This window comes from Trifolium pratense, linkage group LG7, assembly GCF_020283565.1.
Source record: "Trifolium pratense cultivar HEN17-A07 linkage group LG7, ARS_RC_1.1, whole genome shotgun sequence".
Lineage (NCBI taxonomy): Eukaryota > Viridiplantae > Streptophyta > Magnoliopsida > Fabales > Fabaceae > Trifolium > Trifolium pratense.
The window spans coordinates 29,094,781-29,110,011 of record NC_060065.1 but is presented as its reverse complement, the minus strand read 5'-3'; the positions used below and the strand labels follow the sequence as shown (position 1 = coordinate 29,110,011).

Sequence of the window (15,231 nt, the reverse complement as noted above, 5' to 3'; positions counted from 1 at the left end):
CCTTGAAATCAACACATTGGAGGGAAAATTGTTTTGCATAGAGATTTGAGTAGAAATCTGCATTAGGGTTTTTGATGAAGCACTGATATGGCAAGTTTTGAACATTGGAGAAAGGGTAAATGAAAAAGAGACAAACCTGAGAGCCAAGATTGGTGTAGTTTGAGAGATGAGGTGGAAGGATTTTGGTTTGAATTTCAAACCAGTGAGGACCAAGGATAGTATAAGCTTGCATCGATTTGGAATTTGATTTTGTTTTTGATTAATTTTTCTCACTGCTGCTAACCTAAAATGGGAGTGAACGGCACAGACGAGGAAAGCGACGCATCACTGATCCTCCTGCCAGCGATTTTTTTTTCCTTCCTTCGTATTGGGCCTAAATGAAACGGGCCTTGCAATTTCGACCCAATTGTGTGGCCCTTTGATCATTTCTTCACACATTTTTTCCCTCCATGATCAAATTTGAAAACTTTGCCTAAATGAGGATAAATTTTTGTCTAAACATGAAAGTTAAAATCCTATGTGGAGTTGCTTATAGGATGACACTTGTCTTTTTTTACTATTTGTTGGTTTGCATTTGTGTAGTTGTAGAGATATATATATATATACTCTATATTATTTTTTTCGCTTGACATGATAAATACAACTCACGTAGAATAAACGCAGACTACGATTGATATGATCAGGTTTATGGCTTTGTGTTAGGTTTCTTTGTTACCATTTTCAATCTTTCCAACTCCGAATTCAATTTCTTTCTAATTCTAACTGATCATCGAATCGATTCAACCCTAGTAAGAAACCCACATTGTCTCATTGCCTCCAATCTTTCGTTCGACCCAATTTTTTCTCTATTAGCGAAACTGATTCGTTCTTCCTGAATCTTGATTATTCGAACCCTAATTTTTTTTTTTGGAAGATCATGTATCGTCATTTTTGGGTTTCATGTTTCTGAACCCTAAAAATCTTGATTCGATTTGAAAGTGAAATGTAGAAATCGAAAAGAATTAAACGACGACGTTGGATTCACTTCACTCTCAACCCAAATTGTAAAGGTTCTAATTTTGTGGCTTTTTTCCTTAATCTATGTTTAATTGTTTGTTGTTGTTGTTGTTGTTGTTGTTGTTGTTGTATACTTATTACTATCCTGATGTGGAATTCGTAGGAACCTGTTGCTCTGAGACTCACATCCACTGGTAAAGTCACCTGATACTGGAAGACATTTATCTTCACTTGAGTTGCATTACCCTTCACAATGATAGTAAGTTGCTATAACTCACATGTAATTGATTTATGTATTTTTGGTTTGTAATGTTGATTTTATTTTATTCCCTGTTTTGATAAACAATTTTATCAAGAGTTTGTGCTATAAACCCTTATCATATTTCTATAACACAACATTCATATGGAATCAGGATGATATACATGGAAGTTTTGAAGTTCTAAATGCAATTTGAAATATGAATATTTATTCGATTTATTCGAAATGCAAGTTGAGACTTGATAACAATTTTCTTATTACGGTAGATTTGGAAAATGGTTGTGTGCCTTGGTGCCTTTGATGCAAAATTGAGTATATGTCCTTGGCTGTCCCTCAATGTCCCTAAATTGAGTATCTGTCCCTGGATGTCCCTAAGTCGATGCTTGAATGGAATTTCATATGCCCCTCAATGTCTCGAAATTGACTATATGTCCCTCGCTGTCCCTCAACGTCCCTAAATTGACTATATGTCAATGCTTATTCATAACTTCAAATGTAAGTGGAGAGGACACGTGGCACCATAGATGTGAAATAGTATATGTCCATGGATGTCTAAAAAATGAATGTCCCTCGATGTTCTGGAATTAAATATATGTCTCTCGATGTCTCTAAATTGTATTGGTTCTTCGATGTCCCTAAATTGATGACCTGAATGGAATTTCAATATGAATGTTTATTCATAATAACTTCAAATGTAAATGGAGATGACTTATGGTGCCATAGATGCGAAATTTGGAAGATGGTTGTGTGCCTTGGTGCCTTTGATGCAAAATTGAGTATATGTCACTCGATGTCCCGAAATTGACTATATGTCCCTCAATGTCCCTAAATTGAGTATTTGTCCCTCGATGTCCCTAAATTGAGTATTGGTTCTTCGATTTCCCTAAATTGATGGCCTGAATGGAATTTCAATGTGAATGTTTATTCATAACTTCAAATGTAAATGGAGATGACTTATGGTGCAATAGATGCAAAATTTGGAAGCTGGTTGTGTGCCTTGGTGCCTTTGATGCAAAATTGAGTATATGTCCCTCGATGTCCCGAAATTGACTATATGTCCCTCAATTTCCCAAAATTGACTAGATGTCCCTCGATTTCCCGAAATTGACTATATGTCCCCCAATGTCCCTAAATTGAGTATTTGTCCCTCGATGTCCCTAAATTGATGGCTTGAATGAAATTTCATATGTCAATGCTTATTCATATCTTCAAATGTAAGTGGAGAGGACCCGTGGCGCCATAGATGTGAAATAGTATATATGCCCATTGATGTCTCTAAAAGGAATATATGTCCCTCGATGTCCTGAAATTAAATATATGTCGCTCGATGTCTCTAAATTGAGTATTTGTTCTTTAATGTCCCTAAATTGATGGCCTGAATGGAATTTCAATGTGAATATTTATTCATAACTTCAAATGTAAGTGGAGATGACTTATGGTGCCATAGAAGCGAAATAGTATATATGTCCATCCATGTCCCTAAATTAAATATATGTCCCTCGATGTCCTAAAGTGAAATGTTTGTTTTCTGAACATTTTTTTTGAAGAATGCAATTGCATTTAAAATAATAATAAATTTATATACTAAAGAGTATTATGGTCTCTTTGCCAAGCATGTAACTGTTCGTAAATGGGACCAGAAAAAGGAAAGGCTAGTCAATGTGTATGAGGAAGAGGTATTCATTTATTTAAATTTTCTAAAACATATATGATACATGTCTAAGATGTGAAACCGTCGTGACTCATGATTGATATAATTTACATTATGTTAGTCAAGTTAGGTCTTGTTAGTATTTGGGAAAATTTTTCTGTAAGTTAGGTTCTGATCTGCCTCATCAGTTCAACCAAATCACTTTTTCCGATCTCCCTTTATCTAAATATTTTTGTATTTTCATGCAATGTAATTAATTTCACTTTATTGATTCTGTTCCTTTTTGTTATAGTGTTTGATATTGTTGAACAAAAGATAATATAGTGTTTGATATTCTTATTTGTATATTTCCTACATGATTTTACTTGCAACTTCTTTCTTTCTCCATTCACTTCTCTTCTTTGAGTTATTTCTATATTACTCTCTTTTTTTTGGCTTTCGAAGTTGCATTTAGTTCCATATGTGCTTCAGTCGGTAGAAAATTCACGATTAATCTAGAGCTAAATAAGAAATGTTGGCTTAAATGATTATATTTTATAGTCTATAGAGTTTTATGCCCTATTCTTCAATTTATGGTATATATTTATTTTCTTTGCTTTTCCTTTAGGAAGATATAGTCAAGCTGTTAAAAATATAGAATTTGACCAACATCTTGGGCCTTACAATCATAGTGACTATGAAGATTGGAAGCGATTATCTAATTTCGTTACAAAGAGCATCATCGAATGGCTTGGTATGCTATTTGCTTGAGTGAAGTGTCCTTTGTATTAAATTGGTTGTTGAATTTTATTATTAATTTGTGCGCAGAGCCCATCGGAGGAGAAGTCAGTGTTGATTGCGAAAATGATATGTTTAGAAACACTCCAAAACATCAATGGAAGAAGCACCAGACAAGCAAGCAGCAGCTAAAGGTTGGTAATTCTGAAACGTCTATTGGCACAAACCAGAGAAAAGGATGTTATTATACCTCGATTCCACGAGTTGTAAAACGCAAGGGGATCAGTGAACAGGAACTTCTTTGAATCATGACAAGGTACGCATACACATACTATTGAATATTTGGTTCGAAAAAGTCATTGTGAGAAAAGAGTTTTGAAATAAAAAATCTTACATCATTGAAACAAGTTATGACATGTCCATAAGTTGTTTTCAGTTTATTTTCATAAGCTCTCCATGATAACTTACGAAAACAACTTTAGCTCTTACGAAAACAATTTAACTTTATTTTATATTTTGTTAAAGAAATAGCTTACACACAAGCACTTATATGTAGTGCTTATGCTATAAGCGCTTAATTAATTATACTCTTTATCCAAACAGAGCCCTAGCATGTTGCTTTTTGTTGATATGTGCTCATGTTTTATGTTGGACTTCTCTGACACAATTGCTAGAAACTCTTGTGGAAAAAAATTATGGAGGTTCCGAAGACTTGCTCCTTGGAGAACTGCAGTTTGCATTAATTGCCTTTTTGGTATGGTCGAGAAAACACCGTTTCTTTATAATTTTGTTAGTCTTGTTGAATCCACTATGACATTTTGCAATGCTATATGGGTCAGTCGTTAGAAGCATTTCTCCGGTGGAAATCCTTGCTTAGCCTTCTGTTTGGCTGCACTGAAACAGTAAGTATATTTTTTCAGTTGTATTGGGTTTGAATAATGTATGCATAGATTATTAGATGTAAAAAAAGTTTCTTTTTGTATGCTGAAAATGGTTCATTTAGATGTGATAACATCGCTTTCTTATCAACATCTTTGGAGACGTTTATACGATGCACACATCATACACAACTGTAACATGATTAATATTATAATTTCCATGGATTAGCTATTCAATTTACTCAGAAGTGAGCCATTAGTATTCAGTTTTTTATGATTGTTGAACCAGTTCATGGGGGTAATGGGGTATTGATTAGCAATTAAGCATTAAGTAAAGTGGTTCTGTGGCATTTGCTTACAGTTCAATGGTTACTTGTGTTTTGTTAGACGCTGGTTTTGTCTATGCATCTGGCCTTTGTTCTTCTGCTGCTGTTTAAAGACGGTCAGTAGATTTTTAATGATAAGAGGCATAATTTTCTTCCTTTTTATGTAGAGTTTTGCAATATATTTTTTATATGAACAATTTTCACTTCTTAGGACATTTTATGGCGGTACGGCCTAGGTTATGATTCATATTGTGTTTTGTTAGACGCTGGTTTTGTCTATGCATCTGGCTTTTGTTCTTCTGCTGCTGTTTAAAGACGGTCAGTAGATTTTTAATGATAAGAGGCATAATTTTCTTCCTTTTTACGTAGAGTTTTGCGATATATTTTTTATATGAACAATTTTCACTTCTTAGGACATTTTATGGCGGTAGGGCCTAGGTTATGATTCATATGGACACAAGGCACTTATTGATTATGGTAAGGTGCATGATATTTAATAACTTAGGTTCTAATCAGCTTGAAGTTGTATTATTTCATTAATAAATATTGTTATTATATGTAAATGACTTTATGTAATCTTTAGCAGCCTTTCCACACGCGAACTCGGTTATTCACCAAGGTAAACTTTAAGAATGTTTTACTGTTTTTTTCTGTTATGTGCAAACAATGGAATTATTACATGTTTTGCTATTAATTCATCCTTCATTGTAATAATTGTGAATGTAGTATGGGTACAAAAGGTAGCTAAATCTGAATTAAAAGAATAAGCCACATTCTTATGGAGAATGCCAAGTCATTCATAAATTTTGTTTCAAACACAAAGTATTCCAATTATATTTAAAATATCCTATAATATTTTGATTGTATGATTTAGATTTTAGAGTATATATTTGGAGCTGTCAAACTCATTTAAATGATGAAAATTGGAACTTTGACCTTCACATACTTTTCTTGCCACGATTTAATATTTTTTACCTTAACTATTTGTAATGTAAGTTCAGTTAATGTTTTTATACGTGAATTTGATAGGCTCTTTATTAGGGGTGTACATGGGTTGGGCAAACCCACTTGACCCGGTCAAACCCACCCAACCCAACCCAAAAAAGTGGATTGGGCCGGGTAATTGGGTGGATATGGATCTCAAAACTAGAAAACCCACTAAAAAAATTGGGTTATGGGCAAACCCGGACCCGGACTCAAAAACCCACTTGACCCGGTTTTGATTTATTTTTTAAATGGAAACCCCAAAAGTTTTCCTACTTTTTAGCTCTTGTGCCGTTCTTTTCATTATTACTGATACAAAGAAAGAGAAACCCAAATTAATGTATTCCAACTTCCAAAATAAGAAGAGTAGATCGATGATGGCAATCAAAAAGGCAAAATCCCTAAATCAATTCTCTTTCTCTGACTATATAATAACAATACTCAGTCTCAGACTCTCACTCTCTCTAATTTCTGAAAACTTCAACGGATCACTATCTCTGAAGTTGATTGTCTCTCTCGCTCTCTGTTATAGTCTCCGTTCGATTCGATTCATCTTTCACAAATGGTAAGTATCTTATAATGTTTTGTTCTCAATATTTTGTTCTTACTCTCTGTTACTTTTTTTACTCTCAATGTTTTGTTGTAATATTTTACTCTGTTCGATTCGATGCATGTTTATAATGTTGTGTCTCTTTAGATTTGTTTTTCCTCAATAGGGTTTGATGATACTTAATGTCTTATAAACCTTCAGCACTGCTATATATAGCGAATGCAAAATCTCGCGATTTTCACGAACATAATTTTTTTGTTACTTTTTATATATGCAGACAGGGGCGGTGCTACATACACACCAGAGGGTGCATATGCACACCCTGACTTCTTAGCAATTACACCTACTATCCTATTGAAAACTAGGCTTGCACACCCTGATCTTTTGCTTTTGCACCCTGCACTTCTCATTTGATTTAAGTGGATGCATTACTTTCTCTGTCAGTAGTCCTATAATCCTATTCTATATTAATGTTTAAATTACAAAAATGATGACACTGATATTTAAATGAATTTTAAGTCTTCAAACTTGTTTACTAAACTAATTAATCAATTAGACTAATAAATCATTGGTTTTTAAATGACTATGGTACATAGAATTTAAATGACTGCTTATGGAATTGATGCCAAGTAGGTTATTCATTTTACTTATTTTTGTCATTGGCTTCTTTCAATTCAGTCTGTTAAAGAAAATGGTCAGCATTGTGTATTTCATAGTGAGTTGCCTTCAGTTCACACAACCCTCTAGCACTTTTTTACAATCTGTTAAAGAAAATGGTCAGCATTGTTAAAGAAAATGACATAGCATTGTGTATTACACCTACTATCCTATTGAAAACTAGGCTTTTGCACACCCTGATGTTTACAAACCGTGCTCTCTAATTAAATAGAGGGGATATGGTATAGAACAAGTGTATGTACAACATATATAATTGACAAATCAAATAAAAGTGAAGCTAACACATATTGCGTGGACAGAAATTCGTGGACAGAAATTCGTGAAACGCTCGTGAAAAAGAAATTCGCTATACTTAGCATTTTCCATAAACCTTTTGCATGAATCTTATAAGATATTCATGTTTTTAATGCTCATAATTTAAGATATAATGTTTAATATTGATGCTAAAATTAGCATAAAGTTCCTTTTGTTGATATAAGGTGAACCATTGTTAATGTAGGAGAATATGAATGTTGATGATGTTCCTAGAAATGTTGAGGAAAATCCAATTCCAATTGATGTTGATTCTGATGAAGACTCACAAGTTGAAGAGGCAGACAACGCTGGAAAACCTAGACGTTCTCATGCTTGGCTTCATTTTCAAAAACAAGGTAAAAGGGCAATGTGTAATTAATGTAAGAAGACATATGCTGCCGATGGTTAGGGGTGTACGTGGGCCGGATTGGGTTGGGTTTGGCCAAAACCAAAACCCGAACCACATAAGGTACTCCGGATTGGGTCCAAGAAAATAACCACCCGTTATAACATTGGGCCGGGTTGGGTAAACCCATTAATTTCCGGGTTGGATTGGGTTGGGTAGTGGGTTACCCAAATGATTTTTCTATTTTTTTTTAATATAAAATGATAGTATCAGAGTAATAAATTACTTGCAATTTGCAGAATTGCAGATGTTCATCATAAAATAATCATACCAAATGTTCAAGAGACTAAAATTGCACTAAGCAATTCAAAATTCATCAAAATCTTGCAAATATTCATCATAAAATGATAATAGCAAATGTTTAAGAGACTAAAATTGCAATAACCAAATTAAAATACATCAAATTACTAATATATAAAGAGTCCAAAACATAGTCCAAAATCCACTGGACTAAGCTCTGTTGCCCGTGAATCGAATATCTAAACAGCTTGAGCTTCGTTGCCATCTTGGTATTGTATGTATCTTGTCATTGATGTTGTGAATTTCTGCAGTAATGAGTGGAGGATCTGTGGACAAATCATAGTTCAATAAGTAAATGAGTGTGATAATTTGAAGAAATAAGGATGCAGAACTTGTTCAGAAAGTTGATAACACTATAAGCATAAATATAATACTAATACAATACTAAAGAACTACATGATAAAGGTAGAACCAAATTAGCTATATCAATATCTAAACTATTAGACAAGAAAGTATTACCTAGTTACTTTACTCATCAAGAGACTCAGCTGCAGGCTCCTTGTCCTCAAGACCAATAAAATCTGCCATTTCTTGTGACATAACAAAAGAAACAATGTTACAATAAAAATAAAAGATGAAATGAACAGCTAAAATTAAAAGCTAAGAAATAATTAATACATGTTTCAATTTCCACCACATCAAATGTTTTATTTTCATCTAAAACAAATCTGGTTACAGGTTTGATCCAACTTTGTGTGCATATCAAAGCCTCAATTGTTTCAGCTTTCAAAGAACTGCGATATGGATCAAGAACACGACCTCCAGTGCTAAAGGCAGATTCAGAAGACACAGTAGATATCGGAATGGCTAATATATCCCTAGCCATGAGAGAAAGAACAAAGTACTTCGTGGTCTTACTCCTCCACCATTTCAATAGATCAAATCCTTCATTATCATCTTCAACCTCATCTTCTTTGTATCTAACCAACTCACTTGATTTTTGTTCAATTTGCCTTTTTTTAACCCTTCTCTTGTGCAAAGCATCCATATCCACATTACCTCCAACACTCATAGTAACAACATCACTTTGAATGGTATTATTGGAGCTAGAGGTGACATCACTATCAACAAAACCAACAGGATGCAATGACTTATAATGATCAAACAATTTACTTATGAGTTCTTCAAGTTTAGCAACAATAGTTTTGGCCTTTTCAGCCCCATACATCCATTCAAAACATAAATCAAGATATTCAAGCTTGTATCTAGGATCAAGATAAACTGCTACAAACAATAGATAATTTATACTCTCATCACTCCAATACTTGTCAAATTTGGATTTCATAGTCACTGCCATGTTTTTCAACACAAGATCTCCACCTTGAATCCAAGAAGCCAATGCACTATGAATCTTCACCAACTTTCTAAAGAAGCAGATAGCACTTACATGCAAAGAAGAAGAAAAAGTTAGAGTGGCATCATAAAATATCTTCAAAAAATTGATAAACACGCGTGCACGGTTCCAATCATACGCATTTGGAGTTCCTCCTATGACCTGAAGTTCAGATACATATGAAGGATCCTCATCCTCTAAGCGGTTGAATGCCTCTGCATATTTAGAAGCTACCTCCAACATTAAATATGTGGAATTCCACCTTGTTGCTACATCAGTTATAACCTTTTTGGATCTAGAAATGTTTGCATCTTTCACACACACTTTAAACATAGCCAATCTTGCTGGAGAACCCTTAACATACTTGCAAGCAACCCTCAACACACTTTAAACATAGCCAATCTTGCTGGAGAACCCTTAACATACTTGCAAGCAGCCCTTATCTTAGATATAATCCATCAGACACAATCAAATTCAGGATGTGAGCGCATTAGCGTAAATGCATTAACTCACCTTTAAGCAAGGTATTTCCATTCTAAGCACTCATATTTCTAATCAAATAAGATAAAGCAACATTGTTAGAGCTAGCATTATCTACTGTAACTGTGCAAACTTTAGTAATGCCCCAATCTTTCAAACATTTTTCTAAGGTTTTACCGATGGTGTCACCCCTATGATTAGCAATCAACCCAAAGCCTAAGATCTTCTTTTGTAATTCCCAACTGTCATCAATGAAATGACCTGTCACACACATATAGTTCATATTCTGAATGGAGGTCCAAGTATCAGTGGTCAATGAAACCATTTGATGGTTGAGAGACAATAAAGATCTTAAGATCACTTTTTCTTCCTTATGCAATTGCATACAATCTCTAGCAATAGTAACACGACTAGGAATTTTAAAACGAGGTTGAGCACGACTCATAAAACCTTTAAATCCAACACCTTCAACATGTTTAAAGGGAAGCTCATCAATAATAATCATCTTAGCAAGCTCTAATCTACACTCTTGTTGATTAAATTCAACAAGCTTAAAAGACACATTATTATCACCCTCTACTTGCTTTCCAAGTACAATAGTTTTTTGTGCCTTGTCAATTACCCTATTTGGATTCTTTGGACAATTTTTAAAATGTTTGTTGAGATTTGTGGTTCCATGAGTATTACCATCGGTAGGGGTGTACATGGGTTGGGCAAACCCACTTGACCCGGTCAAACCCACCCAACCCAACCCAAAAAAGTGGATTGGGCCGGGTAATTGGGTGGATATGGATCTCAAAACTAGAAAACTCACTAAAAAAATCGGGTTATTGGCAAACCCGAACCCGGACTCAAAAACCCACTTGACCCGGTTTTGATTTATTTTTTAAATGGAAGCCAAGCATGAGAACGTCTAGGTTTTCCAGCGTTGTCTGCCTCTTCAACTTGTGAGTCTTCATCAGAATCAACATCAATTGGAATTGGATTTTCCTCAACATTTCTAGGAACATCATCAACATTCATATTCTCCTACATTAACAATGGTTCACCTTATATCAACAAAAGGAACTTTATGCTAATTTTAGCATCAATATTAAACATTATATCTTAAATTATGAGCATTAAAAACATGAATATCTTATAAGATTCATGCAAAAGGTTTATGGAAAATGCTAAGTATAGCGAATTTCTTTTTCACGAGCGTTTCACGAATTTCTGTCCACGAATTTCTGTCCACGCAATATGTGTTAGCTTCACTTTTATTTGATTTGTCAATTATATATGTTGTACATACACTTGTTCTATACCATATCCCCTCTATTTAATTAGAGAGCACGGTTTGTAAACATCAGGGTGTGCAAAAGCCTAGTTTTCAATAGGATAGTAGGTGTAATACACAATGCTATGTCATTTTCTTTAACAATGCTGACCATTTTCTTTAACAGATTGTAAAAAAGTGCTAGAGGGTTGTGTGAACTGAAGGCAACTCACTATGAAATACACAATGCTGACCATTTTCTTTAACAGACTGAATTGAAAGAAGCCAATGACAAAAATAAGTAAAATGAATAACCTACTTGGCATCAATTCCATAAGCAGTCATTTAAATTCTATGTACCATAGTCATTTAAAAACCAATAAGTATTATATTTATGACAGTTGGGAATTACAAAAGAAGATCTTAGGCTTTGGGTTGATTGCTAATCATAGGGGTGACACCATCGGTAAAACCTTAGAAAAATGTTTGAAAGATTGGGGCATTACTAAAGTTTGCACAGTTACAGTAGATAATGCTAGCTCTAACAATGTTGCTTTATCTTATTTGATTAGAAATATGAGTGCTTAGAATGGAAATACCTTGCTTAAAGGTGAGTTAATGCATTTACGCTGTTGCGCTCACATCCTGAATTTGATTGTGTCTGATGGATTATATCTAAGATAAGGGCTGCTTGCAAGTATGTTAAGGGTTCTCCAGCAAGATTGGCTATGTTTAAAGTGTGTTAAGGGCTGCTTGCAAGTATGTTAAGGGTTCTCCAGCAAGATTGGCTATGTTTAAAGTGTGTGTGAAAGATGCAAACATTTCTAGATCCAAAAAGGTTATAACTGATGTAGCAACAAGGTGGAATTCCACATATTTAATGTTGGAGGTAGCTTCTAAATATGCAGAGGCATTCAACCGCTTAGAGGATGAGGATCCTTCATATGTATCTGAACTTCAGGTCATAGGAGGAACTCCAAATGCGTATGATTGGAACCGTGCACGCGTGTTTATCAATTTTTTGAAGATATTTTATGATGCCACTCTAACTTTTTCTTCTTCTTTGCATGTAAGTGCTATCTGCTTCTTTAGAAAGTTGGTGAAGATTCATAGTGCATTGGCTTCTTGGATTCAAGGTGGAGATCTTGTGTTGAAAAACATGGCAGTGACTATGAAATCCAAATTTGACAAGTATTGGAGTGATGAGAGTATAAATTATCTATTGTTTGTAGCAGTTTATCTTGATCCTAGATACAAGCTTGAATATCTTGATTTATGTTTTGAATGGATGTATGGGGCTGAAAAGGCCAAAACTATTGTTGCTAAACTTGAAGAACTCATAAGTAAATTGTTTGATCATTATAAGTCATTGCATCCTGTTGGTTTTGTTGATAGTGATGTCACCTCTAGCTCCAATAATACCATTCAAAGTGATGTTGTTACTATGAGTGTTGGGGGTAATGTGGATATGGATGCTTTGCACAAGAGAAGGGTTAAAAAAAGGCAAATTGAACAAAAATCAAGTGAGTTGGTTAGATACAAAGAAGATGAGGTTGAAGATGATTATGAAGGATTTGATCTATTGAAATGGTGGAGGAGTAAGACCACGAAGTACTTTGTTCTTTCTCTCATGGCTAGGGATATATTAGCCATTCCGATATCTACTGTGTCTTCTGAATCTGCCTTTAGCACTGGAGGTCGTGTTCTTGATCCATATCGCAGTTCTTTGAAAGCTGAAACAGTTGAGGCTTTGATATGCACACAAAGTTGGATCAAGCCTGTAACCAGATTTGTTTTAGATGAAAATAAAACATTTGATGTGGTGGAAATTGAAACAGGTATTAATTATTTCTTAGCTTTTAATTTTAGCTGTTCATTTCATCTTTTATTTTTATTGTAACATTGTTTCTTTTGTTATGTCACAAGAAATGGCAGATTTTATTGGTCTTGAGGACGAGGAGCCTGCAGCTGAGTCTCTTGATGAGTAAAGTAACTAGGTAATACTTTCTTGTCTAATAGTTTAGATATTGATATAGCTAATTTGGTTCTACCTTTATCATGTAGTTCTTTAGTATTGTATTAGTATTATATTTATGCTTATAGTGTTATCAACTTTCCTTATTTCTTCAAATTATCACACTCATTTACTTATTGAACTATGATTTGTCCACAGACCCTCCACTCATTACTGCAGAAATTCACAACATCAATGACAAGATACATACAATACCAAGATGGCAACAAAGCTCAAGCTGTTTAGATATTCGATTCATGGGCAACAGAGCTTAGTCCAGTGGATTTTGGACTATGTTTTGGACTCTTTATATATTAGTAATTTGTTGTATTTTAATTTGGTTATTGCAATTTTAGTCTCTTAAACATTTGCTATTATCATTTTATGATGAATATTTGCAAGATTTTGATGAATTTTGATTTGCTTAGTGCAATTTTAGTCTCTTGAACATTTGGTATGATTATTTTATGATGAACATCTGCAATTCTGCAAATTGCAAGTAATTTATTACTCTGATACTATCATTTTATATTAAAAAAAAATAGAAAAATCATTTGGGTAACCCACTACCCAACCCAATCCAACCCGGAAATTAGTGGGTTTACTCAACCCGGCCCAATGTTATAACGGGTGGTTATTTTCTTGGACCCAATCCGGAGTACCTTATGTGGTTCGGGTTTTGGTTTTGGCCAAACCCAACCCAATCCGGCCCACGTACATCCCTGCTCTTTATATTGGGCAACAACAACTTCCTCTCTTGTTTGCTGTTCTTTTTGTCTCACCACCACCAAACTGATACTTAATATTTTGAGGATTCTTGTAGTTCATAAAAGTCATCTATTATCAACTAAAATATAGACTAGCTTTTTTTCAAGTTGTTTTGGAATTGCAGGACTTCTTTTCAAACAAGAAAATTTTAAATTGTAATCTTCCTCTTTTTGCAGACAAGGAGATTTAAGGAGCTATTAGAGAATTGTCTAAGGTGGGAGTCTGAGCAGAGCAGTGCTGTCGATGGTTTGTATTTTGATGAGAATGATAAGGTCAGTGTGTACTAGTTTAGAAAAAAAAATTAATAAAAAATTTGTATTGAAAATGACAAATTTTAAAATCATGAAAAAGTTGAATACATTATTGTTCAATTCAAGATTTCAATATTTGATTTCTTAATGTGTTCTAAAAATAATTTTTTAAGTTTTTAGCATTTTCTTTTAACAAATAATCTCTCTGTTATTTTTCACCTTTTTTTTTTTAAAACTTTTAACACATATAGAGACAATCAATAAATTTTGTTACTTTTAATACCATCATTTCCTAATTCCTATTGTCGAAAAAATTATAATAATTAAATATTATTCATCAAAAGTGTTAGGGAAACAAGATTACCAATTTTCATAATTTTTATTACACATAATAGTGATATTTTATTTGAATTTTTATTACACATAATAGTGAATATTGAATAATTTTTATGATAAAGTGTAAAAAAATGGTATAATGATTTTAAACAATGAAATAACTTTATTTTCTTTTGAAATGATCTTTCCTAAAATACAAAATCAATAAATAATGGTTTGTAAAAATAGGTGTTATAATTTATTGACATTTTTAGTTTTTTATATCCAATCGGAACATTGACATTTTCATTGAATAATTCTTAGAGCTTGAAATTGTTTTGAGTATGAATGTGGCAATCAAAGAAACTTTTTTTTATCAATATGTGAAAGCAAAAATCCGTGACCATAGAGAAATACCACATCGTGGGTCGGTGGGGGGGGGGGGGATTAGAAGAAATTAAAATCTTAATTAAAATCATATCTTTCTTATTTTAAGCAATAATTGTGTGTTTTATGGAACAAATTTGATTATTAAGTGAATAAACACAAATCTTTAGATTAAACAAATTAACGGATGTGATTTGGTGCCCCTGGTGTCAACGGATCCTGACTTTATATATATATATATATATAGATTGTTTTATGCATAGAAAAATAAGGATTAGAAGCAAACACTCAGACTATGGTTTATAGAGAATTCTCTTGGCAACAACACTAGGTTGGGATTGAATCACCATTGATTCACCTTGATCAAACACTATTGAATTGAGTTT

At 33.6% G+C, this 15,231-nt stretch overlaps 1 protein-coding gene across 28 annotated transcripts; it reads left to right on the top strand.

Annotated features, from left to right (window-relative positions):
* The first annotated feature begins 658 nt into the window (after positions 1-658).
* On the top strand, positions 659-14,516 carry LOC123894363. Of its 28 annotated transcripts, none has more exons than XR_006803748.1 (10): positions 659-1,049; positions 1,160-1,255; positions 2,869-2,931; positions 3,514-3,639; positions 3,714-3,939; positions 4,298-4,943; positions 5,039-5,145; positions 5,259-5,304; positions 5,414-5,446; positions 14,069-14,466. XR_006803748.1 is itself a non-coding variant. In XM_045944342.1 (9 exons), exons 5-9 carry the CDS (start codon positions 3,932-3,934, stop codon positions 14,177-14,179), a joined length of 366 nt encoding a protein of 121 aa, XP_045800298.1. In that variant the 5' UTR covers positions 659-1,049; positions 1,160-1,255; positions 2,869-2,931; positions 3,514-3,639; positions 3,714-3,931; the 3' UTR covers positions 14,180-14,516. The 28 variants fall into 28 exon arrangements, 7 of the variants coding, with proteins under 7 accessions (XP_045800298.1, XP_045800296.1, XP_045800294.1 ...); XR_006803746.1 differs by having other exon boundaries at positions 5,241-5,304; XR_006803737.1 differs by lacking the exon at positions 14,069-14,466 and adding an exon at positions 7,539-7,830 and having other exon boundaries at positions 4,298-4,377; positions 4,463-4,525; positions 4,889-4,943; positions 5,039-6,376.
* Positions 14,517-15,231: the final 715 nt, after the last annotated feature.